Source organism: Leptosomus discolor, chromosome Z (assembly GCF_034619465.1).
Source record: "Leptosomus discolor isolate bLepDis1 chromosome Z, bLepDis1.hap2, whole genome shotgun sequence".
Lineage (NCBI taxonomy): Eukaryota > Metazoa > Chordata > Aves > Leptosomiformes > Leptosomidae > Leptosomus > Leptosomus discolor.
This window is the reverse complement of record NC_141419.1, coordinates 153899-179056: the sequence shown is the minus strand read 5'-3', so window position 1 is coordinate 179056 and position 25158 is coordinate 153899. Positions and strand designations below refer to the sequence as shown.

The window sequence follows — 25158 nt, the reverse complement described above, 5'->3', positions numbered from 1 at the left end:
GGAAAAGAAGTAGCAGCAACAGCAACCAAAGCCCAGAGTGCCAGCACAGCAGACAACTGTTTGAAAGAGGAGTGAGACAGACAACTGCCTAAGGAAAACCAGTAGTGAATCTGGGAAGAACAAACAGGAACTCAGCTTCCACAAAACCTCCAAAATTCGAAGTGAAAAGCTCATATGGGAAGAGCAGGTTTTAGAAGAATTGGTGCAGATACACTAGAATATTACTACACTGCCTAAAAACGGACACACACTTTCATTATTCCCTCCTCCTGGAAGCTATCTCCTGCTAGACCAATAGCCTGGTAACAAATACACTTGAGATACTATTTCTTTTTAAAAGGTTCATGAAAACAGTATCAGACTTACAGCTTGTCCATTTGCTTCATAAAGTGGGCATTTTTGTTTTATCTTCGCCAATTCCATATTCACTTGTTTGCTGACCACAGCCATGGGATTTCCTCCTGGAAAACATTTTGTAGAGTTAACAGAGCACTCCAGCAAAGCCTGTCTGCAATTAAATAAAAATTCCACAGAGACTAAACACACCAACTCCAGAGCAAAATGCATTCCAGCAAAGTAGTGTAACTGCCAAAGGTCTACTCTTCACAATTCTTGCAACAAGGTCATGGAAAAAAGAAATGCTCACCAACACTTAAAGGACAGTATGTTAAAAGGGCTGATTATAAAAGCAGAGTCCTAGGGTGGCAGCAACCTTAGTATGATTGAGAGTTTAAACCTATAAACACAGCTTCAAAGTGTTTGTGAGCAGAATGCTTGAAAAGCCAAGGAAAGCTCCCACAGCTGCACAGTCCCTTCAGGAACTTTTAAAAGTGTGGTGACATGGAGAAGGAACTCAAAGAATTCAGTCCCTAAAAACACAGCGGAACTCCAACAAGTGACACTGGTGAATACAATCCATGAACAGGAACCACATACACCAACTGTACCTGGAAGATGTGTAACTAAACAGACTAGAAAACAATCTATGAGATTCCATGTAGAAAACTGGAGAAAGGCAAAAACCATCAACTTTAAGCATCCAGAATCATTAAACATCAAAGCCTCTCCGTAAGTACAGCAGAGAAAGGGAAAAGAACAGACACAAATGGAAAATGTCATAGAGGAGAGGCGACATAGGCTTCCTCCACAAAATTAACTTTGAGAAAAGTTTTTCAAACCTAGCTTTTCAATGTTCTCTGATTCTGCAAATCAAATCAAACCCAGAGCCTTAGTTCAAAATGGAGGGGGAAGTTCGGCCACCCTAATACCTTCCTGTCTCTTTAGAGACGTGACCGAACAAGCAGAACAAAGTTCAAGTTCAGCAACCTACTAAAAATTTTAGTTCAGCCACAGTTCACTAACAAAACCAGAAAAGTTTCCATAACTTCAGCCTTTCACCTTCCTGAACCACAAGTTCAACCCCTTCAGCAGTCTTCCCTCCTCACCTCTCTTCCAGACTCAGAAGCAGGAAGGATGCCCTTCAAACCATCTCCTTCACTACAGGAATCTTTCTTTCTCCACAACATATGCTGCCTCAATCAAGGCAAAGGGTGGATTCTTTTGGAAAGGCAACACCCACAATGAATTAAATATAAAAATACTACAGTCTTCCACTAGGTAACCTTAAATCTGTTTTTACCAGGACTGTGCAACTTGTCTGGAAGTAGTTTCTGTATGCAATTTAATAAAGACTAACCATAAGACAGACACCAAGTTTTGGCAGTCAGTAAAACTCAGTTAGGTTTTATTATAATATTGTGTCATTTCACTGCATTACTGAAGGGTATTCCACACTAAACACCTGCCCATCTTCTTAGCAGAGTAACCAGTATCGATAACTGATGTCATCCCATAAACCAGCATTAAATAGGAAGAAATATGTTAGCTTGTTGGCCATGATCTTCACAACTATTTTTGAAACCACTTAGAGAAAGGACTTTTGGCGTTTAAGTCCTGACTTTAAGAAGAGCTTTCTCTTTAGAATGGCTCTGCTCTTCATTCCACCATGTAAATGAAAAAACATATTCTATCTCTTTGGGGTCTCTCCCATCTTGCAGCTTTGCTATTTATTTGCTCTTCTTTACTTTGCTCTTAGCTACTCAACTAATCCCCTCACTAAATTCCTACTTCTCCATGTTCAATTTCAGCTTATACTTTGGAATATCCAAGGGAACCACTATGAGTTACCAAGAAATACAGTCCATGGACCTCAGCTCAGAGGCCACTGGCAGCTTTAGAAAGATTTGCTCAGCAAGTGCAGTGAACCCAGTGCAGACACCACCTTAAAGGAACTTGGTAAAGGAACAGACACACAAAAGGACAGCATGCCAAGGAAAGAATTCCACTAAGCACAAGAAAACTGTACAAGAATGGATCTACAACAGTCTGATAATGACAAGCACCTGTACGACTTCAGTGACCAACAAGAGCTATGGCACCAACAAAAACTCCAGCTTTTAGCGCAGGCTGCCATCTGTTCTGAAGATTCACTGATGAAAAATGCCAACTGCCAAAGAAGCTGAACGAGAACATCTACTTTTTAATAGTTAAAAATACCCAACTATTTTGACCATGAAAGGAAATAGCATAAGGTTTCGGATTTGTAACAGCTTGTCCCACAGCTTTCCTTCATGCTCCTTTTTATTTGGAAAAACTCACCAAGTCCTGTGACCACCATTGCTCCCAGATCAGCAACATAGTTCCCTTTGCGAAAGGTAGCAACTCTTCCTCCTACTCGGTCCTATTAAAAGCACAACATAACAAACTTCCAGTGAAATCTGGCAATACATCTCACTTAGATCTCTGAAACTTCTACAGAATGTGGTGTAAGTATTCTCTTAGCCAAAGGTTCAATAAATAGAACGTACACTTTTCCAAGAACCTCTGCAAATGAACGCTTGATCTCAATCTACCCAAGTTAAGGAATAAAATGTCTAAGTTGTATCGAGGGGAGAGGGGAGAGGGGAGAGGGGAGAGGGGAGAGGGGAGAGGGGAGAGGGGAGAGGGGAGAGGGGAGAGGGGAGAGGGGAGAGGGGAGAGGGGAGAGGGGAGAGGGGAGAGGGGAGAGGGGAGAGGGGAGAGGGGAGAGGGGAGAGGGGAGAGGGGAGAGGGGAGAGGGGAGAGGGGAGAGGGGAGAGGGGAGAGGGGAGAGGGGAGAGGGGAGAGGGGAGAGGGGAGAGGGGAGGAGAAAAAAATGCCTAATCTGATTTGGACAGATTTAACTATACCTACAGTAGGATCTACTGTGATTCTAAAACCAATCCTTCATTGCCCATGGATAGGTTAAGTTACATACCAGATTTCTTCTTCCCGCTTCCCACCACAAAATCTAATAGCTGTAGGAGATGATTCAGCTGTGCTTGAGAAAACTAAAATTTAGGGTCAGAAAAACCACCAGCCAATTATTCCTATCTACTCTCCACAGAAAAGCCAGCTATCAATCAAGCAGATAACCAGGAATGAACAGCCCATTTTAGAAGCAGTAAAAAAAGGTTTGATTCTTGACACATACTACTGACTTAAGGATGACACTTGTTCTCCTACCTCTTTAAACTTAGCAAGGAAAAAAAAAGCGCCACCTTTCCCTGTTCTCAGTCCAGCTAGCAGGATGGTATCAGAGAAAAACATCAATTACAATTGGGGAAAGATCCCAAGCAGCTACCAATTCATAAAAAAATGTAGTTGCATTTTTAGCAATTAAATTAGCAATTCAGAAGCATGTAAAATAAAAGGCTAAAAGTTACAGAAAATGAGCGGACACAAAGAAACCACCACCTGAATCACTGAAATCATACTGGAAGAAAACACCAGACAGCCTTAAAACCAAACCACCAAACAAAATAACCCCACAATACATTCAGATGAGTAAGAGACTCCTAAACAACTAGATCGTTGTGCTCTGCTTTGCTCTAGTGGTATGGAATCTGTGAAGCACAGGGCCAGCAGCTCTTGCCCCCTAGCAACAAGAGCAGTAGCCAGCAAAATTAAGAGTCTGAAACACTGCTATAATTAAGCAGATTCTTTAAATTTGTGCTAGAAAAGCACCATAAGTAAATAGATAAACAAAATGAAGTCAGAAAGTAAAACATAAGATAAATTCTAATTCAACTGGCCAATGGATTTATTTATTTTAAATGAGTATTAAGCTGTTCTCAATTGACTAGACTATACGAAAAAACCTTCGACTTCAAAAAAAAAAAAAAAAAAAAAGGAGATCTCACCTCGGGCTGGATATAAAAAAACCACCTTACTACTCAAAGAACAATCAGCTAGTTCACGCACCACAAAATGTAGCTCTATGTAACTTTAAAGCTTCCGTTAAGCACACAGCAATAGACAAGGAAAGAATTAACGGCGAGACCCAAAAGGTGCAAAAAAAATATCCTGTCTGACGTTGTAATGGCAGCTCCAAACAATGGTTCTATTTAATGGGCAAGTTCTTGAAATACAGACTTGCCTTCTGCTTTCCAGTGAAAAATGCATTCCTAAGCACGAAAGGAAGATTCCAGCCTGTTACTGGTGTAAGCATACAACAGTAGCACCTGAGTACACAGTCCACCCCTGAGAAAGCATTAGCCAGCTCCCAGTAAGAACAGATACACTTGTCTCCTAGTAAGACAGGTTTAGTACTCAGCAAGACATCCCGGCCGCCTGTAACTACGCACAAGCTTACCCGCCTTGGGCACACTGCTGGGATACTTAGCTTATGCTAGTACTGAATGTGCTCCCTCGTCAGGCTTCCCTATAGAAATAGCACAAAAATTCATACCCTGGCTTCCAGAACTGTGACATCCATTCCAAAACTCTGCAACTGGCGAGCTGCTGCCAACCCAGAGACGCCAGAACCGATAATGATCACCTTTCCGGTCTTCTTGGCTAAAGAAAGGGAAAAATAAGCTACAGGCTCTGTATGTGCATTACTACATGGTAAGTGGTGCAGTCATGTTAAAGTTACATTTAAGAGCAGCTATCTTCTCATCAGTAGCTCTGACAGAACTCTTTTAACAAAACAAAGAGCCACTACAAGAAAATCCAAGTAATCATGTACATCATAAGGTAACAGTAAAACACTTCACAATTTTTCTTAATCAGAGAGGTACAAGAAAAATACACCAGTAGTGCATCTGTGACAAGAAAACAGGAGGAAAAATACTTCTGAAGGACAATCGTTTGAAGAATAAACTGATTCTTATTAATTACTGTGGGAAAAAGTTATCATAGGTTTATTTCTTTCTGCCCCAGAAAAATAAAACCTAGAAAGGACAGGCAAGTTCGGCACTTGTAAAATTCAAGCACCATATAAGCATATAACAGATTTAAGTACAGCACTGTGTTTCTGTCTTGTGTTATTCAAATGAGGAACAAAGATAACACAATGAACAGTGAGAGCCACCAAATTATCTACAGAAGATTTGCAAACATTTTCCCTCTCAAAGGGATTGTGGTGGTTTGGTGTCTGGCAGGGTTTTGGCGCCGCTTTGGCAGTGGGGAGGGGGCTACACAGGTGGCTCCTGTAAGGGGCTTCGGGAAGCTCCCCCGGCCGAATTTCGGACACGCCTCTGGCCAAGGTCAGACCAAGAGCGCCTCTGCGAATTTAGGAGTGAAAGAACCCGCTGATTGTCGGCTTTGGTTTCGTCTGTTGGTGTTGGGGGGTGGGAGAGAGCCAGCCCTGCAGACACCCGGGTCAGCGAGGAAGCAGAGGGAGCGGTGCCAGAGCAGGGGTTCCCTGCGGCCCGCGGTTAAGATGGCGGCCGAGCCCCTGCAGCCCCTGGAGCCCAGCGGCGGCCCAGCCGTGGCCCCGCAGCCCGTGGAGGGCCCCGGGCCGGAGGAGCTCCGGCCGCGCCGGAGCCACCCGTTGTGTGGGGCCCCGCGGGAAGGACTTGCGTTGGTGCAGTTGGAGGAGGATCTGCAGGACCGCTCTCCCTGAGGACGGAGGAGCGATGGAGACATCTTGTGCCGGACTGACTGCAACCCCCATTCCCTGCCCCCCTGCGCTGCTGGAGCGGAAGAGGGAGCAGAGCTGAGCGCGGGAAGATCAGAGGGGGCGCAGCGTGAGCGTGTTGTATCTAAGATACGGTTGTATCTCTCATTCTCCTCAACAGTGGTGGTTGTTCTGTATTAAATTGCGGTTGTTATCCCCAAGTTGAGTCGGTCTCTTGCCCGTGCCCACAGCTGGTGAGTGAGCCCTCCCTGTGCTGGGTCTCGACCCTCAGGCCTTTGGGTTGTATTTTCTTATTTTCTCCTCCCCACCCCTCAGGGAACAGGGTAGGGGTGAGCGAGAGCAGCTGCGGGGGGGCTTTTGGAGCCAGCTGGGTAGGCTCAAGCCACGACACCGATTTACTTAAATACCTGGCTTCTCCATGCCAAAATCAAAACCACGAATATCTACAGCCAGATGGCTTTCCCGCCTTTTTTGAGAGCTTTTTTAGGGTTGAGGTGCTGAGTAAATAAAAAAATTTGTCCTAAGAAATTACAGAACACTAAAACAAAACTCCAACTAGAAAAAATTTTCAAGTTTCTTACTTGGAAGGGGCTTCACTCTTTTGTAGATACCAAAGTTGATTAGACCGTGCCGCTCCAGATAGCTGTGTACTCTATGAACCAGCACTGTGTCACCTAAAAAATTGTAATGTTTTAAAATTATTCTGTATGTTCGGCAGTACGTATGGACTGAAAGCATATTATTCACAAGCAAACGTATCACAGCAGCAATGCGGCAAAGTCACACTGAACACACCTCTTTCTGCACCCCCAGCTGCCCTACTGAAGAATCCATCTTCTTGAAGAAGGTGAAGGTTAAGGTTTTCTGGAAACCTCAAGCTGTTTTCCATGCCATACTGCAGTTTTGAATACTGCCTGAAAAGCTGTACAGGACATTAAATGCTTCTATTTATCTAGCGCGGAAGAACGCCTTCTCTGAAATAGACTGCAGAAATCCAGAGATCTTTACACAGAACTGTAACATGATTTGCCAGTTAAGTCAACCCATTACTGGAGCACTGAATTCTCATTTTTATAAACACAGTAATTCACTATTTTGCAATACTTGATAGTGTATCTGCATTCATTTCTGCACTATTTTCTTCTTTAATTACTTTTTCTTTATGGCTCCCCTCCACCTTTTTGCAGTTTATTGGGATCTTTTTTGAGAAGGGTGGAATGGCCTACAGGAAGTCCTCACTCTTTTACTGCCTTCTTTCATCACAGCCAGTCTGTTCAAGTCTTACGCAACTTTTTAATGCCTCCCAGAAGCCTTACGATTAAGAAAATCTTACAGCTGCAAACCACCATGAAGTTGTATCAAACCTTAAAAGCTACATGTGAATTCACTAACAGGAAGCTTTGGTAACAACCCAGCTTTTTTTAATTCTTCTAGGGATATACTTCTTTACCACACAAATGAACTCTAACAAACCTGAAACACAAGCGTACTGCAATATCCATTCTGTACACAAATGCTCACGGAGCTCCACTAACCAAAGGACACATCTGAAGTACTCTCTAGGTTCTGTGCAGCCTTTCCCCAAACAAAAGTGAAAAAAGAATAGCAAAAGTATGTGCGGTATGGTTTCAGCAGTAAAAGATTTGACTTACTATTGTAAGGTGCTTCTAATTGTTGGATAGTTGCCTCAAACGTCAACTGAATCTTTGGGTTATCCAACCAGAGCTGCAGCTGTATTTAAACAAACAATAAGACACATTACATTAGGCAATACAAAAGAGGTGTTTTCCACACACCTGTTTGTTACCAAATATTGTCAGGAGATGAAACGCTCTGACAAGTTAAACTTTGGCAGTGCTATCCAAGCTGCACTGAACTACGCCTTCCAGTGTTCTTTAAGGTGCAATACAGTCCATTTTAACTTCCTACACTATTTCGAGTTAAGTGGAAATGCATCAAGTGAGCAACCTCCTCATCACACATACAAGAAAACATACACTGGAAGAACCAGATACACCATAAAGAACACTTAGAGGACAGTTACAGCTCAAAAAACAAGTAGGAATAGCTGCCTGTGAAATATTAATTATGTCATTTCATGCCAGGAAAAAGCACAGAATAATAGAATCACAACTGTTTTCCCAACAGAATTCTTACTTCACGGCATGGATTGCAATAGTCAATAAATAGCATGTTACTGTTCTATGCCTACATCTAGGCCACACATAGTATCTCCTCACGATTTTACATTCCAGAACTAGTCATTTATTTGGGGATTTCTCTACAATTGCACTACTGAACTTCACAGCTCCTCACAGATACCAAATTGAAGTGGAAATCATACAAGTATAATGAATAGGAAAATATTAAGAAAGAATTTCCATATAATTTCACATGCCATTTGAGGCAAATTTCGTCTTTAGCATAGTACTTTCTTCTACGTCTTTTCCAAGTAACTTTTAACATTGTTGTTTCTGATCATTTCTGAGTGTGAGCACTAATCACGTAATGCTAAGAGTCCATTCTCAGCTGGAAGAGGGCAAAGCCCATAATCTATATACTTTTATATATAAATCACATGTATGTATATATACAATTAGTTCTATTACTCACATTAGTTTACTTTTATTTAAAACTAATTTCATCTGCTACATTATCATGCAGTTACTCGTAAGAGTCTTCATCTTTTATAGTTTTTGTAGTCCTCGTTTTACTACCTAAAATAACTCAGTACGTCCAACAAATGACCACTTCTTTACAAATTCCTATTTTTGGATCCTCTACAAATACACAGAACAGTGCAGGCCTTAGAAGATTTTTTTTTTAAAGGCTTCAAACCACAACTGCCTGCGCTGCCACAACAGATCATTTATCTTACATTCTGCTTTTTAAATGTACACAATCTGCTTTAACCAACAGTAATTTAGCAAGAGCTTTTACTGTTTGGGTTGGGTTTTTTTCATTGGTTGGTTGTGGGGGATTCATGCAGAAGATCACGTGAAGTGCATCTCCTTTGTTCGCTTTCTCATGAGTCCTTCTAAGAACTCAGAGGGACTGTAAAGGATGACTTCCAAAAGCCTTCCAAAATACGTTTTTGCTTATCAGGTTTTTCATTCAATTCTTGATTCCATTTGTTACCAGGCAAATCAGAAATATCAGACTTACTACTCTTAACTCCTCTAACCTCTGGGAACTCTGGTTGCTCATGTCCTCTTCAATATTTTCAAATCCGTTGGTACTGTGCCAGCTGTAAGTAAGAGGATGCGCACTGCAGTTCATAGCTCTTCCAGGGCTCTGCTGAGCACTGGGTTTGCACTGCCATTTGCTTCATCTGCTGTTCTATAACCTCTGCACCCTGCCTGGAGGAGATCCTCTCACGAGTCTTTCTCGGAAAGGGATGCCTCCTTAAGAACCTCTCTAAGTCCCTCCATAGCGAATAAGGACCAAGACCAGCAACGCAGCTTTTCTAGTGCATCCCTGCAAACACCCCTTGCAAGCACTGCTTTAGGTCCCAGCCACTTCTCAGTTTCAGTGGAAAGCTTTTCTGCTTCTGTGTTTGTAAAAGGATTACGCACTGTACATTCTGAGCAAACTGTTTTTCAAACTTTTTGGTTTGCATTGGTCTGTTTTTACACATCTCATGACTTCCCAAAAGTTACAACTCGGGTTAATCAGAGAGGTTTCACAGGAACAGCAAAAGTGACGCTCTTAGCATGAAGATGTCCACCATGCATAAGTTTCAAGTAACTTCTTTAAGTTACACATTGGGTACTACCACGTACATATACTGTGATGCCACTTGATCATCTTAACTCTGAAAAAAAATGAATGGTGCATAAGGTGTTTTCTCTCCTAACCACGGTAATAACACAATTTTCAAAATATTTCTTGCTTTCCTACTGTTAATTTTTCTAACACGACTCAAGTTTTCCAAAATGCTCTTTTCCAAGTACCGGAGAAACCCCTGAACCCTGTTTGTGTGCTGAGGAACCAAAAGGCATTGTCACAATTTAAAAGCATCATCCACAAAACACAATACTACTGTAAGTTTTATTAATGTTTAAACTTCAGGCACGCATGCCTGAACTCAAGTGAATGAACTCCCCAACTAATTACGTGAATATTGCCCCTTCCTTCTATATGCCAAGTTGCATGGAAATTTTGAATTGGACAGAAATTCTACAAACATTCAGAAGCAGAGTTTCATTTCTCCAACGTTATAGTTTCTTTCATGAAATCAAGGCTGGCAAAGTAACTATTCTGAGAATAAGCCACACGACCAGCTTGATGTCTCAGTATTACAGCAACTGACTGCTAAGCAAAGTAAAAAAATCAAAAGCAACAATGTATTCGATTGAATATTATTTTTCAGTATTCTACAGAGATTTCTTTAAGCTGAGATCACGTAATAGAACACTTGCACAAACTTTGTTTGTTTACTTTCTAAAAGCTGTATTAGCTAGATCATGTAGTTTTGATGGTTGTTATGACTATTTTGGATATGGTGAATACACTACAGATTCTTTATGCTACCTCACAGCATTGCCTCAATCAAGAATTGGGTAACACCCTCCTTACTTTGAGCACGACAGGATGCCAGGAATGAAATGCCAGTGTCTCAAAAACAAAAAACAAAAAATAAAAATTAAAAAAAAAAAAAATCTACCAACTGTTAAGACACGGTAACTGCCAAAAAGTCTTTGCAAGGTACACAAATGTCCTACCCTTTTTTCATCAATACTTTTACGATAAACTTACGGTGCGGTTCCTGATGTACAGAAACACCTTCTGAGTCTGCTGTGGCCCACTGATTATATCAGGGAAGCAGGCAGCTTCTTGAGATGTCATACGGTCATGTGGAAGTCTGCTCTGGAAAGCTGCACCCTCCACACCTACAACAAAAAGACAAGTTGTATACAGGCACTGCAAAAGGAACTGCTAAATAAGTATTTTCACACTACCCTTCCTAGCCAGCGCATCTAGCCATGAAGCGATACAGTAGGCAATTCCACGGCATGCTTTCATTTAGTCCTTTTATTTACTTCTGCAAGACATGCAGGTTCCCAAGGCAACAGTTCTTTTAATTACAGGTATCATCTAGGGTTAATGAAAAGGCTGTATTGGCGGGGGGGGGAGGAACAGGAGAAAAGAAAAAAATTGGAAAAAAGGGGGGCAGTGGCGCATATCAATATTATATATAACATATATAGAACATAATTCTGTAAAACACAACTGCTTCTTTAGATGCTTTCATTTGTGTGGTTTCCAGTTTCTACCAGAATATGAAAAACATTTTGGAACCTGTTCAAAGCCAAAAGATCTAAAAGATACAAGCACAATACCTACAGTCCCCTCTCACCTGCTTTTCAAGGTTTCATTTGCACCAAACCCCTCAAGCTAGAGGAACCCATCTTAACCTCTCCTTTTGCATATTTTATATATTCACAAGAGGCAGTGCAACGAAATACAATCCCACCTACGCTTTTCCTGTGTCACCTCCCCCACTGCTGCCTACAATTAACAACTACAGATTTCTGACTTGTCCTTTTAAATGCTCCACATTTAAAAGACTAATGTTGAACATACACAGGAGACATTTTCTCTAGAGAAAGACTTCATTCATAAAGGCACCTGCACTTCTATCAATTCAAACACTGGCAATGAAGTAGTAAGTCAGATATGTATGCTACACCTCAATCTCCTCTGAATGTTAACACTACATAAGAAGTAACAAATCAAGACACAGCTGCATAAAGTGCTACAGCACAAGTAGAGTGCAGAAAGCGAATCTTGCAGGCACAGCAAGCAAATGAAATACTGAGATGTGAAACGCAGTAAGAACAATATAAATCTCATATGTCCTAGGAAGTGACTTAAGATCAGGACAGAGGAGAGGATATTCCATCTGGAAAGATATAAGCTAATACATCCCAAGGGGGAAAAAACCCCGTAAGTAGCACAGTAAGATTAAGATAATTTGCTGAAACTGAAATTGTTCAAAATATAAGAAATAACAAAGACAATATAAGCTTGCAGTGTGTTACGCTAACCAAGAAACCTGTTTGAAAGTCATGTGCAGAGGTACACGTCACTGTACTGGGGAGAAGAATTATCATCTTTCACTTCTGGTGCAACCACACACACCTTTAACTTCTGAGCATTTTTACATCCCAAAGGCGATGAAAAAAAAAATTAAGCAAGGAAATGGTTGTGAAGCTAAAAAAAAAAATTCATTCACAAGCAAAGATTAGAAGATCTAACTGTGTGATGACTCAAGGTAAAGAAAACTGTCTATAATCATTTACAGGAATTTTACAAGAGAGAATTAGTAACAGAAGCTACAGAGCAATGCAAGAAGTAAAATGAAATTAACAACAGGAAAAGTTGACACATCCACACACTACTTGACACCAACATTCAGCTATGGAATAGAAACCCGTAGCTCTGGTTGGATGTCAGCTTCTCCAGTAACAGGCATCCTCCAGCCCTTTTGCTGTCCTTCAGTCTAACATGGACCAACTCTGCAAACATCTGCGTACGGATGCACGTGTTAAATCAGGAACTCTGCAAAACTGTGCACGTAAAGCAAACCACAGTTACCAATTCTCTGATACTTTATTAATGTTAACCAATCCTAATTAAGGTTCTAGATCACCAAGTGTTAGCAGAAAGCTCAGCAGCAAAATTTTCAGAGAATGGCCAGTTAAAGATCTGAAATGCTGAACCTGACTCCCTCTTACAGGCTTACGCTAAAATGAGTGTGCCATCTCCAGATATTTGCTAAAATCGTTGACTCTCATGCAGTGATCAACTACCAGGAAACTCAGACAAGTGGATTTAAGGCAACTCACCAGTTTCTTGAAAAGCTTTATGATTTATTTCTTCAAATTCAGAAGCCAGAGAAACTGGCACTCCTAACAGAACTTGGAAAGATTTTTGGTGGTGGTGGGTTTTTTTAAGGCTACGTGTCTTTTATAGCAATACCCAAACTTTAAAATGAAAGTGCCAGAATAACTCCAGATAAGTGTTGGTATTTAGGGAAAAAACAAACCAACCAACCAAAACAAAACAAAAAAAACCAACCAACCCACAACCGGGTTTGACACTAGAATTGAGAAAAAGCCTAGCTATTATTAGCAAAGATACCATTTTATTTGGCCCAACCACCGGAAGATTTTATAAGAACTAAATGTCCTTGAAGTTACCTCTGCAACTACACAGCTCAAAGTTAAATCAATTTCGGGTTGATTAAATCCCCCCATCCCACACCCTTACTGCTTGTGTTTCATGAAAGCAACACATTCAAGGCAGCACCAGTTCAGAACTACACACACTTCCCTTGGGGCAGGCACTCTCTAATGACTGCAGGAATGGCTCTGCCTAGACTGGATTCTCATCTCCTTTTAACACACATTCACGCACACACTTGCCACTCCCTGACATTCCGCTTCAGCAACTAATGTGCTAAAGTTTTGATTATCTTCTTCCCCACAGAAGAAATCTTGAGGGATGCTGCTCATTTAAAGACTTACTGAAACATCTGCAGCCGAAAAACACTCTGAAGGAAAGTTATTTGGCTTCTGAATCAGACAATTGCTAAAGCATACACAGCATATATACAAAATGCAAACCACAGAATTTCCAAACAGCCAATGTCTGCCTAAAAATGAAACAGGCGATGCATCCTTAAGCCCACAATCTATAATAGTCAGAAATTCTGCACAAGTGTTAAGATCCAAAATATAACTAGACTCCTTTACTTAGATCAGCAAGGATGCACTCTCAGATGGATATCCTGAAGTTATATTTGCTTCAAAAAGAGCAACTTGGAGGTACACAATAGGTTCTGGAGCCTTCGACTCCTTTGCTTAAAACCCTAATCCTCAATCCTCAAGTGAGAGCGAAAGCGGCAGAGTTGGAGGAAGATTTTCAGTAGCACTCTAATACGTTAGAGTCAAGACACCACTTCTGTGAATTAAGCAGTAAGTGCATACTGTTAGCACCAATGGCGAATGCAATTCACAATCCAGTCCACTGAGAAGCAGACTATGAGTCTCCCCAACCGATAAATCTCCTGGGCTAACCACTGGCACACTGCTCAAACACAAACCTTTCAAAAGAATAAACAAAAATGAAGGAGCAAAAAGGTACTCCATGCTACATTTCTTCAGCAAATTAGAAAAAAGATCTACTGTGCTGAAGCCCAGGGCTTTCTGGGTCATTCTAGGTGGTAGAAACTGGCTAGGTAAGAAACATATTTTTGCATGTTTGGACTCCTCTGAACATGGAGAGGAGCGGAGGGATGAGAGATCGGCCTGAGGCATTTCAACATAGGTTAGCGTCCTTTTCTGCAGTTGGTACAGACCTCAACTGGAACCTGAAAATACCCCTCACTTGTTTAACAGGTGGGTACACAACTCCTGTATCTCTTGCTAAATTCTGGACAACCACACCCATGCGCACTTGCAAGCATCAATCCCTAACTTGGCGGCTCTTGCTACTAAGTGGCAAGCATCAAACGCCACCCTCACCTGATGCTTGGCCGTCTCCATACCCTCCAGAATTGTCGTCTTGAAGTCCTCCTGCTTGCCCTGTGGAAGGAAAGAGGAGAACTCAGGGACCTTACTCCATAAGTTAAACCATACTGGACATAAAGGCCCGGCAGTTGGCGTTTTAGGTATTAAATTTCACCAACTAACTACACCCATTTTCTGAGAATCCCATCTTCTGGAACCTAGGTTCAGGGCATCAAACTCTGTGGTCTTCTAAAGTGTTATCCATGTTACTGGAACGCTTTACATCAGATTTTATGGGTAATAAAGAAGTACACGACATGTAGCATTCCTGGTGGCTAAATACTTATGATCAACTTCATTAATGGCTAGGAGTTGAATAATAAGATTACATTTCTTACTGCCAAGATCTGGTGGATGGATACCATCAGATTATACGGATCTCAAACCGCAAGAATTTTATAATCTTGCCCTTGGTATTCCCGAGTCTCCCCATATGCAAGGGGATCATCTGAACCATTCTGAAAAGCCTCTTACTTTCAAGAGTGCCTATTTTTTTTTTTTTTTTGCCATAAACCCTTCCTTGAAGCTTGATGACAGAACATTTTTTGAAAGGCTCAGACCACTTATTTTGGCTTCAGTACCCTTGATACACCAACAATGTTCTAATATGCTAAGACCACCTTTGAAGCAGAGTACACGTCAATAGCCAGCACCGAAAGACATTGGTCTTTCAAGGTATCCAGGGCTGGAAACGTGAGAAAAGATCTGAAGAAGTCTCAAAGTTACCTTAGCCTGCATGTAAGTGCTAAACAGCAGCGTCGACAGGACTACAACACAATCAGGAGCAGAGCATTTCTAGAACAGAGACGAGTACCGCTGCGATGTCCGCAGGAACAAAGCTAATACAGGTCACCTCACACACCGCTAATCTTCACAGGAGACACTGGCTCCAAGTTTAGCTTGTAAGTGATATTCCTCCACAGCCAGATGTCTGCCTAAAGTCTTGTCACCTCCAGAGAGCAGGAAGCCGTGGAACACTACAGAGACAGCCAAGCACTGTTCAGCTAGTGGCTCCTCTACCAAGGCTTCTTCAAACCAAGTGCTTCGATAGCCAGCAAATTGGGTGTTTTCTAAAGTCCAAACAAACCCCCACTGAAACAAGCTGCTGAGGTCAAGGTACCAAATGAAAGTCAGTTCCTAGAGCACAACTGTTCGAGATGTCATCTCTGAACAGGTAAGCGTGAGGTCTAGCCTGAGGCTGAACACACAGTCGTTGAGATTACTCTTTAGAGCTTGGGACTGGGTGGACAATTTTGCCAGAATGTAATTTGAGGCTCTTAGGCCATACACTAACTTGAAAGAATTTCACCTGAACTACAAATTTAACCCCTAAAGCAAGACACAGAAAGTGAACCAAACGTTTACATCTGGAATGTTGTTAACATTACACATCTACAGATAAAATAAAATAGGAACCGAAACAAGACAGACATTTTCACTCAGCTACAGTACGGGAGCAAAAGTCAGTACTTTCATATAATCAGGCTACCAGCAGGGAAGTTCAGAAACTCACAAGAGAGACTGTTGACAAATAATTGTATTTTGACAGGCCTCAGAAGTCCCAAAGTCAGGACTTTGCTCTCTATCCACTTACAAAAAGAAATCAGTATTTTCCTCTCCTGTTAATAACAGCTAAACCACCTTCAATGTTAGGTTAAAAAAAAAAAAAAAGCATCGCTATTACTGCTTGCTCAGACACAATTGTAAACGCTATCCAGTCTGAGTACAGAAGTGTGGAAACAAGGCCTGCTAGTGCAGATTGCTACTCCTTCCCCATGAGAAATTCATGTTCCAGCTGCAAAGGAACAAAGCAGCAAGCAAACTGCTGATCCATGTTAACATCAAATTATTGCAGCCGAACATAACATGTGCAGGAGCAGAATCTGCTGAAAGTCTCAAGGCAACAGAATAACAGACCATGGGCTGAACAGCAATGAGGAAGAAGGTCTATAAAGGAGTCTACTTTATACAATCATCCACTGTCTTTAACTAAAGAATAGCAGCACACAAATACCACCAAGTACTGAATTTAATTAGGAAAATTGACAAGTCAGTTGAAAGACGGAGACAGATCACCACTGAGTTCAACTATTCACTTGATGTTGATCTGGATCGTGTTCAGTCTCACGTGTCTTTGTCAGCAGCTAGAAATATATGATTACCACAAAGTAAGAATACTGACAAAACTAAAAAGACAGGAGCTGGTACAGAAAACCTTCAGGAAGCAATAAAAATTAAAAACCAATTTGGTGAGGGCAAACAAAAAGGTCCTTAGAGGAGAAAACCAGAAGCAGCAAGCTCCTTAATTTCAAAAGGGTTATGGGCAAACAAGAACACCAACGTCATTCGGCACCGAAAGTGAGTTTGGAAGCTTTTTGCTCTCAGACAATACTTCTCAAGTAAAAGAGAGGAGAGATACTTTAAGGTAATTCTCTTAATCATGAAGTACCATTACGCCTTTTAAAACTGCTCTGCAATAATATGCAGTAAATCTTGCAAATCCAAACTGTAACAATCTGCATGGCTAAAACACCCAGAATTCCCCACAGCCAAACGCACTGATGCAACCCACCCCACATAAGACCAGCATTTTGCTGTCATCTAAAGTGTGATACTTAAAAACCTCCTCCTTCTTTGAACTGCCTGTGAGGACAGGCTAATGAAATACCAGCTACTGTCACTATTAGATTTTTAAGTTTGCACAACTAGGCTTTTCAACACAAAAGGTCGTAACATACTACCTGACAGCTTTACACCTCTGCTGCACTACCTGTGTCTTTGCAGGCTTTAAACAGACAAAGGAGATTATTCATGTCTGCAATGAAAATAAATTAACAGCAATACACAAGCTAACTTTTCATATCTTGTTAAATTTTCAACGTGCAATCCTGCTCTAGTATTACTGTCCATTTTAATATTTCTTATTGAACACATATCTTTTGCTTTGAAGAAGTGAGAGAAAACCTCAGTTATAAACATTGCTTCTATATACAGCAGACTCCGTGCCTTCTCCTGATAATGGCTGTTTGAATTAGAAGGTCAATGCACTAACAGCCAGCATAAGATGACCTGATGCTCTTGTTGCCTGTGTTAATAAAGACAAAGATAGAGACTCACCAACGTATGCAGGTTCAGAAGCCTTTAAAAATACAGCAAGACCAGCTACGGGATCACAACTGAAAATCTGTCATCTTCCTACATCACCTTTTCATGCGCAAATGGAGAAAGGATACGATGACCTCAAATCTACTTATTTCTAGGCAGCTAAATATAGTCTGTTTTAAAATTGGTTGTATTTAGACAAGCACTAAATAATAGTGCTTGCAGAACCACTGCTTAACAGACTGCTGTGTGTATAGAATAGCATGAGCCTATCACTGCCTATCTTCCATGTTGCTTCCTTCAAGCGATAAAACATTGTACTTCACTGATTACACCTCAAACTGATTTCCATAATCATTCTCACAGGCACAAAATGGCACCTGAGAAATATCAAAAGTGTATTAATACTGGGTCTCAAGGATTAAACCCAAAGTCTAAGCTAAATTAAACAGCAAACTGAAGATACTTGCTTAATTACACCTATTAAAATTCCATTTTTGATAGATCAGTGACAACTAGGGGCAGGGAGGATTTTTATCACTGCTAATATTTCAGTCAAGCGTATGAGCTCTAATATTCCTACATCAAGCCAGGAGCCAGCAGCCAACACTGAGGAGAAACGACAACGGCAAATCCTAACAGATAAAACACAACCGTGGCTTTTAATATATTTTCTGAAACTCAAGGTACGTATCCCCAAAGTGAGATCAGACCTACTGTCTACATTCTCAAACCTGCCAGCCAAGAAGCAGCCAATTAAGAGCAGCAGAACCGAAGACTAACAGTTATTCACATCAGTGATGAACCGGCAAGAGTCCAACTACTAGATTTCAGCTCCTGTCTAAAACCAACTAACACACACGTCATCTCATGAAATCTCTCCGACAGCTAAACTTTGCAAAAGCATAATTTTGCAGATAGCGATAAACCAACACCATACCTAACTAATGGTGGGAGGTAAAGAACGGATAGGGTGTGCTAATACCAGGAATTTCAAAAGGTGCTTCCTGAACAAGAATGACCAAAAAACTTTCCAGTGTAAAGTGAAGGTTTACAGCTCTGTCAAAGGTAATCAGAAAAGCACTGAAGTTTAAGCAAACAGTATCCAACCAGAATTTAAGATTAGAGTCATAGTTTAAAGCCACAGGAATTACTGTAGATTAAATCCATTCTCCTGCCTAGCAACCCCCCCCAGTAAATCTAACCTCTGTTCTCCGAGAAATAAGTGAATGTCGGTACTCGAGCAGGTGTGGCAGCTAAGTGCCAAGAGGCTATTCTAGTCAGTAAGCTTCCAAAGACAAGTCAATAAGGATCATCAGAATCTAGTATGAGAGGTCTGGCTTCGTCTGGAATTATATCATGCATATTCACATCTCTACCAGGCCACTCTTCTGTGTTTTTCCCCTCCTTCCACATACGGGGCCAGCAAAGAAAACAATGCAGAACAACCATTCAAAATCAGATCAAAACCAGACACAGGATGCACGATGCTGCACCTGACCCCACTTAATTTCTGGCAATAAAACAGGTAAGTAGTGTCAGAGGAGGTCTCTCTTTACTCACCAGATGGCTCCTCCGGCTCACTTTCATTCTCTTCTTCTGCAGGAGCTGGTGGAGGTGGTGGTGGCAGTTTTTTCTCTTTCTCAGCTTTAGCATTTCTCTCTTCTTCAGAGTAATACTCATCTTCTGACAGGTTTGCAAGACTCTCATCCATCTCTCTATACTCCACCTGTAAAAAGCACAACAGAGGATAAACACACTGAAGATGTCTGTAAGCCTCACTACTAAAATAAACATTACAAGCAACAAAATTGCTTATAGCTCCAAGAAAAAACCTGAGTTACCTCGTCCAGAGTCTTATCACAGGTACCATGTTATAAAAATCTTCAATAGCTTAACAAGTTCCACGTCTTTTTACCTTCTTCAGCACCCAACTGTCCAATAGTAGCAACTTTCTGCTCATACTGAGCCCGGTTTATGTGTATTTGTCGTATCATCATTTAACCTCTCTAGTTTTCTTCCCTTCCTTCATCTCCCTGTCAAACTCAGGGATAACAAATTGCCTGTGTCCAATCCATATGCTCCAACTTGAATTTATCTGTCAAACATGGGTGACCAGAACCGCACCAAGATTTCCTGAGAAAACCCCACCTGCGTCCTGTGCAGTGACATATCTTGCACAGATAGTCTCCTGTTTGCTGGAAATCTTGCCCTGGTACAGAGGATCATATTTGCCTCCCTTCCAAAATGGTCACACTAGTGGCTCAACACAAGACCAAAACTAACTAACAAAATAAATCTTTACTCCCATTCATATTTTGTTTTGTTCTCCAACAAAAATAAATGATATTACCAGCTAAAAAGACTCTTTCCAACTTAAAGGAACATGGCAACCCCAAGAAATAACATAGAAGAGATGCATGTCTCACTGTTTAATAAGCCAAGCTTTTTTCCAAAGTAAGAAAGCTTTGTATATTGCTGTTGAATTTCCCTATGTATTGGAAAAGAAAAAAGCACTTCTCACAGTACGCAGCCATGGGAAAAAGAAAAAGAAAGTGTACCTCCAACACCTCACAGGTCAGCTTCTACCATGAGCTGACAAAAGCAAACCTGCATTTCTCAGCAAAAGAACGACAAGTCTTTCACAGTCAAAGTCCAGTCATTACAAAAGGGCAATAATGGGCACGACTCATAGCAGCATTGGGAAGCCCATGTATAGGAAAGCCTAAATTCAGTAAAACACGAACACGCTCCATGATCTAGTATCTTTCAAATATTTACATTCCTTCCATTCAGCTTTTCATCCTGTGGAGCAAACGTGGCACCACCAGGATCTTTTCTGAACTCCCACTCTGAAGGAAGTTACAACGATCCCACGGCATCACAAGTACAGTATCACAGATATCTGAACCAACACAAACTAGCTCTGCTTTAAGGCCCTCTGAAGTCTGTCCTCCTTGAGCTCACACAACTTTCAGAGAACAATCAAGTCCAATAAAAACCTAAGCTTTTCCATAGGTTTATTTTTAAACTGAATACCCTCCCCCACACTACAAACATTTGCAGTACGGCGACTCTGTGGTAGCCTGAAGCGATCACGGGGACATACTGGGTTAAGAAGTTCTTCCCTGTGAGGGCGGTGAGACCCTGGCACAGGCTGCCCAGAGCAGCTGCGGCTGCCCCCTCCCTGGCAGGGCTCAAGGCCAGGCTGGATGGGGCTGGGAGCGACCTGCTCTGGTGGGAGGTGTCCCTGCCCATCCAACCTAAACCATTCTGTGATTCTACGAACAGAGATTAAGCCCTTAGCAAACGGGTATTGAGGATGCACAGAAACGTCACCAAAATAAAACTGACAGATAGTCACTAATTCCTGCTTGTTAACAGACCACTATAAACCAAGTAAAACCCAGATATGCTGTCTCTAAAGATCACAGAACGGTTTGGGCTGGAAAAGACCTTAAAGACCATCCAGTCCCAACCCCCTGCCATGGGCAGGGACACTTCGCACCAGAGCAGGTCGCTCCCAGCCCCATCCAGCCTGGCCTTGAGCCCTGCCAGGGAGGGGGCAGCCGCAGTTGCTCTGGGCAGCCTGTGCCAGGGTCTCACTACCCTTGTAGCAAAGAACTTCTTCCTAATATCTGATCCAAATCTCTCCTCTTTCAGTTCAAAAGATGCACCAGACTGGCCAACCCCATGCAAAGGACCAGTCCAGCTATCATGTCGCACTAGAGCTCTGAAGAGCAAGACATTCGATGCCACAGCTCCCGTACAACAGGCAGAGGTCCTAAAAGTAATTTCAGCTTCCATAGCAAACACACCCAGCTCTGGGCACAGCCAAGATCTTCAAAGTCTTCTGCAACAAGGTTTCCAAGAAGTTTCACCAAAAAAAAAGGCAGTGTTCTCAGATCTTCACAATAACATACGAGGACTACATACCACAGGCACAAATTATTGAAAGCTGTTTACGGCCCTTAGATTTCTTTGTTACATCTGACCCTTAACACAGCATTGGCTCAACTCTCCAGCACCGAAGGAAGCTGAAGAACAGTGAACCGAGTGTGGCCACCACCTTTATAACCTTGCACTACCAGCATCATTCCATGCCCATAAGACTCAAGAGAAGCTGCATCTACATACCCCCAGTAATAACATGAATATGCTCATGAAATTGTAAGATCATAAGAATACAGACGCAACGCTAGGGTGTTTTTGCCTTTTTTTACTGCAATCTGTACAGTATCTGACCAGTAGGCCCTACAAAGCTCCGAGAGCTGTTGCAGGCTGCTTTCTTTTCTGAAAGTGCACAAGTTACGCCCAGACCCGATGTAGGTGAGCTGTGACAATACCAGACCTCAAGCCGCATCAGCTTCCTGCAGGTCTGCATGTTTATCCTGGAGGAGGACTGACCCACCGGGGCAGCACCCGCACCCCACAAAGGACCGCCGCCCGGGAAAGCCCGATCAGGCTGTGGAGGCTGCTCGGCCCGGCGCCCCCAGGCACAGATCGGTCCCAGAGGCACCAGGCCCGCCGCCTGCCCCACCGACCCCTTCCCAGGAAGTCGTCCCGGGCGTTGCAAACTGCCCCGAGCAGGCGTGGGGCCCGGCAGCCCAAGGGCCGGAGCACGTCCCGCCCGAGGCCGCGGCGCCCGCCAGACCCCCGCTCCGTCCGCGGCCCCAGGCCGGCGGGGGCCGGCGGGGCCGGGCCCGTAGCCAGAGCCCCCCCACACCTACTTTGGCCCGCTTGCGGCGGCTAGTCCTGCGACCCTCGGGGGTCTCGGCGATGCCTGTGGTTTCGGCGCCGGGCGCAGGGGCGGCGCCGGCGGCCGGCGGCTCGGAGACACCGCCCGGGGGCGAGGCCCGTGGTGGCTCCTTCTTGCGGGGAGTGCGCTCCGCAGCCCCGCCGCTCTCGGCGGCGGAGCCCAGGGCCCCCACGGCGGCGGGCGGAGGCACCGGCGCCTCAGGCCCGCCCTCGCCGCCCGCCGCCGCCGCCGCCTCCGCGGCCTTCTTCCCCCCCGACAGCATCGCCCCGGCCGCCCCGCGCCGCCCCGCACAAAGGAGGCCGCCAGCGGGCTACCGGCGCCGCCTCCCGACGTCACCTCCGGGCCGCGGCGCGCGCGCGCGCTGGGGCGCCCCTGCCGGCCGCAGCCGCGCGTGCGCAGGGTGCGCTCAGGGGGTCGCGGCCGCCGCTGCCCGCGCTCCCCGCCCTGCACCGCCACGGGGCGCGCGCCCGCGGCGCGAGAGGAGGAGCTGGAGCTCGAGCCCGGCGGGAGGGGGCGATCGCCCGCGGAGGAGCGCGCTGTACGGCCGCCCCGGCGCCTCGCCTTCTCCCGGCTGAACACCCCAGCTCTTACCCTGTCCTCCCAGGGAGCTGCTCCAGCCCCGGAGCATCTTCGTGGCCTCCTCCGGACCCGCTCAGGCAGGTCCGTGTCCACCTTGTGCAGGGGCCCCAGAGCTGAGCACGATACGTGGGGCCTCGTGAGAGCAGAGGGGGACAATCACCTCCCTGTTTCCATAAACCGTTCCCATTTTAGTCCTTCTCCTATCTCCAAGGTCTGGCCTGGACTTTTCAATGTCCTCTCATAAACTTCTACATACACCACCCGAAAACGCTGGTGAGGGGAAGGGGAAGCTGGAGCTATTGGCCTTGGGGCAGGACACTGCTCAGCAGGGCGCACCAGCCCCACACACGCCTGCGTGGAGTGTACTGCCAGAGGTGTTCTGCTCTGGGTTCCCTTGCCTTGAATATTTGAACATTGTGAGCTAATGGTAACAGAAAACAAAAGCCTACTGCTGCTAATTTTCTTTCCTCTCTCCTCAAAACTGGTCATTCATCAGAAGGGATGTGTGGCTGACCCTAGCAGACATACCTTGTCATCAAGCTAGTCTGTACTGGCTGCGTAGACACTGTAGGAGGATTTGGATACCTAGAAAGGCAGCAGCTGCACAGAAAAATTTAAGTATGGTTTCAACCATTCTCAGGAATACAGGAAGCAACTGGAGGCTGTAGGAGGTCTGCAGTGTGTAGCTGATGCATTCCAGGTGTCTGTACGGCAGTATGTTGACAGGCAGGTGGTCAACAGCACACACTGACGAACAATGCTGGTGCTGAGAAGCAAACGGAGCAGACTGGAACCAACTCTGAACCCTTGTTCGGAGGAATTTGATGACAAAACCCAGTTGGGAGAACTGCAGAGATCAAACAGTGACAGGGAAGAAAAGGAAGCAACGGGCAACTGCCATAACAATACTGTCTTCGCCTGTAAGCCAAGTATTTCATGCTTCCATAGGAACTGACATTTCCTTCATTATCCCACTTTACTCTCCTTTTGTTTGTGTTTAGCCAGATTTCTGAAACAGACACAAAATTAATTTTTGAGTATAAGTTTTACCTAATGGGTGAGACAAACTGTTTTCTCAGAGCACATTTAACATATTTTCCATAGGCCTCCACCAACCAACACCTCAAATTCAAAACTTGACACATTTATTTACTCTTCTGAATTGCCAAATACAAGTTAATCCTTGTATTTTTAAGGGCCATTTATTAAATGCAGTTAACATGACAAACATAAGCTCTCCATATTTGTAAAACTGTCTCCTAAGTCCATATCTATAGTTTGGTTTCATATTTGCTAGGGTATAAACGTGATTAGAATAAGGCATACAAAGGGCTTCCAGCAACTGTTGTACCCGAGACGTCATCATGCCCATCATCTTACAAGGCATTTTTCCCTATGACACTCTGACATCTGAAACAATGAGAATTCGCTTCAATTACTTCTCTCTTTATATAGAGCTGAGCAGAACTTTTGATTTTACACAGATAGAAAATCTGAATTTATATGAAGTATGCGTATTCAGTCTGGTCCAAAACATTTGTGTGGCACATACAAACTTACATTTAACTCTTATCTTTATTTCAAAGTGAATTTAATTCCACCTTTCATCAGAAAAATCTGAGATAATAAACACAGAAGCCATTTCCACAACTGTTCACTTTGTCCTTCACTAACCTATAGCAACAAACTGTGTCTTGGGCTATTTCTATCAGAACAACAAGGAGGAATATTTTCAAAGTATTCCAGCACTGCTATTTCAGCTGGATTCATGTTAATGGAGTGCAGGACAAAGCCTCTCAGAATGGAAGTTCGGCTCTGATACACTGTCTGAGCAACTGGAGACTTCCATATACACAAAAAATTTAGGCAAAGGACAACAGAAATGGAGGATCTGAGGTGTGGGAAAGCTGTTTACCATTCTGCTCACAGGCAAAAGGGAGAACAGAGAATTAGCAACTTTCTCTTAAATGTGGGTCCTGTTCCAATTCTCCGTAACATCCTTCCACACCCTCAGCAGCAGAGTGGAGAAGAGGAGGAGCCTAATGCCACTAGAATGCTACTAAATACCCGCTAGCGCTCATTTTCAAGGAAGCCATGATACACTTCCTCAGCTGTAATTCATCCTTCTTCCTACACTTCAGAGAAAGGTGGCTTTATTAAGTAGCATTTTCAGTTACGACAGACGTGAATCCAGGAGAAAG

At 43.4% G+C, this 25158-nt stretch overlaps 1 protein-coding gene across 1 annotated transcript in view; it reads right to left on the bottom strand.

Annotated features, from left to right (window-relative positions):
• KDM1A (lysine demethylase 1A) overlaps positions 1 to 22640 on the bottom strand; it is a 40168-nt gene extending 17528 nt beyond the window's left edge. The window contains exons 1-9 of the mRNA XM_086479179.1: positions 22350 to 22640; positions 19183 to 19348; positions 14473 to 14532; positions 10700 to 10833; positions 7594 to 7672; positions 6523 to 6615; positions 4769 to 4875; positions 2659 to 2740; positions 367 to 461 (exon numbers count right to left, since the gene is read on the bottom strand). Of these exons, the coding sequence (XP_086335305.1) occupies positions 367 to 461; positions 2659 to 2740; positions 4769 to 4875; positions 6523 to 6615; positions 7594 to 7672; positions 10700 to 10833; positions 14473 to 14532; positions 19183 to 19348; positions 22350 to 22640 (1107 nt within the window). The remainder of the gene's footprint in view (positions 1 to 366; positions 462 to 2658; positions 2741 to 4768; positions 4876 to 6522; positions 6616 to 7593; positions 7673 to 10699; positions 10834 to 14472; positions 14533 to 19182; positions 19349 to 22349) is intronic.
• Positions 22641 to 25158: the final 2518 nt, after the last annotated feature.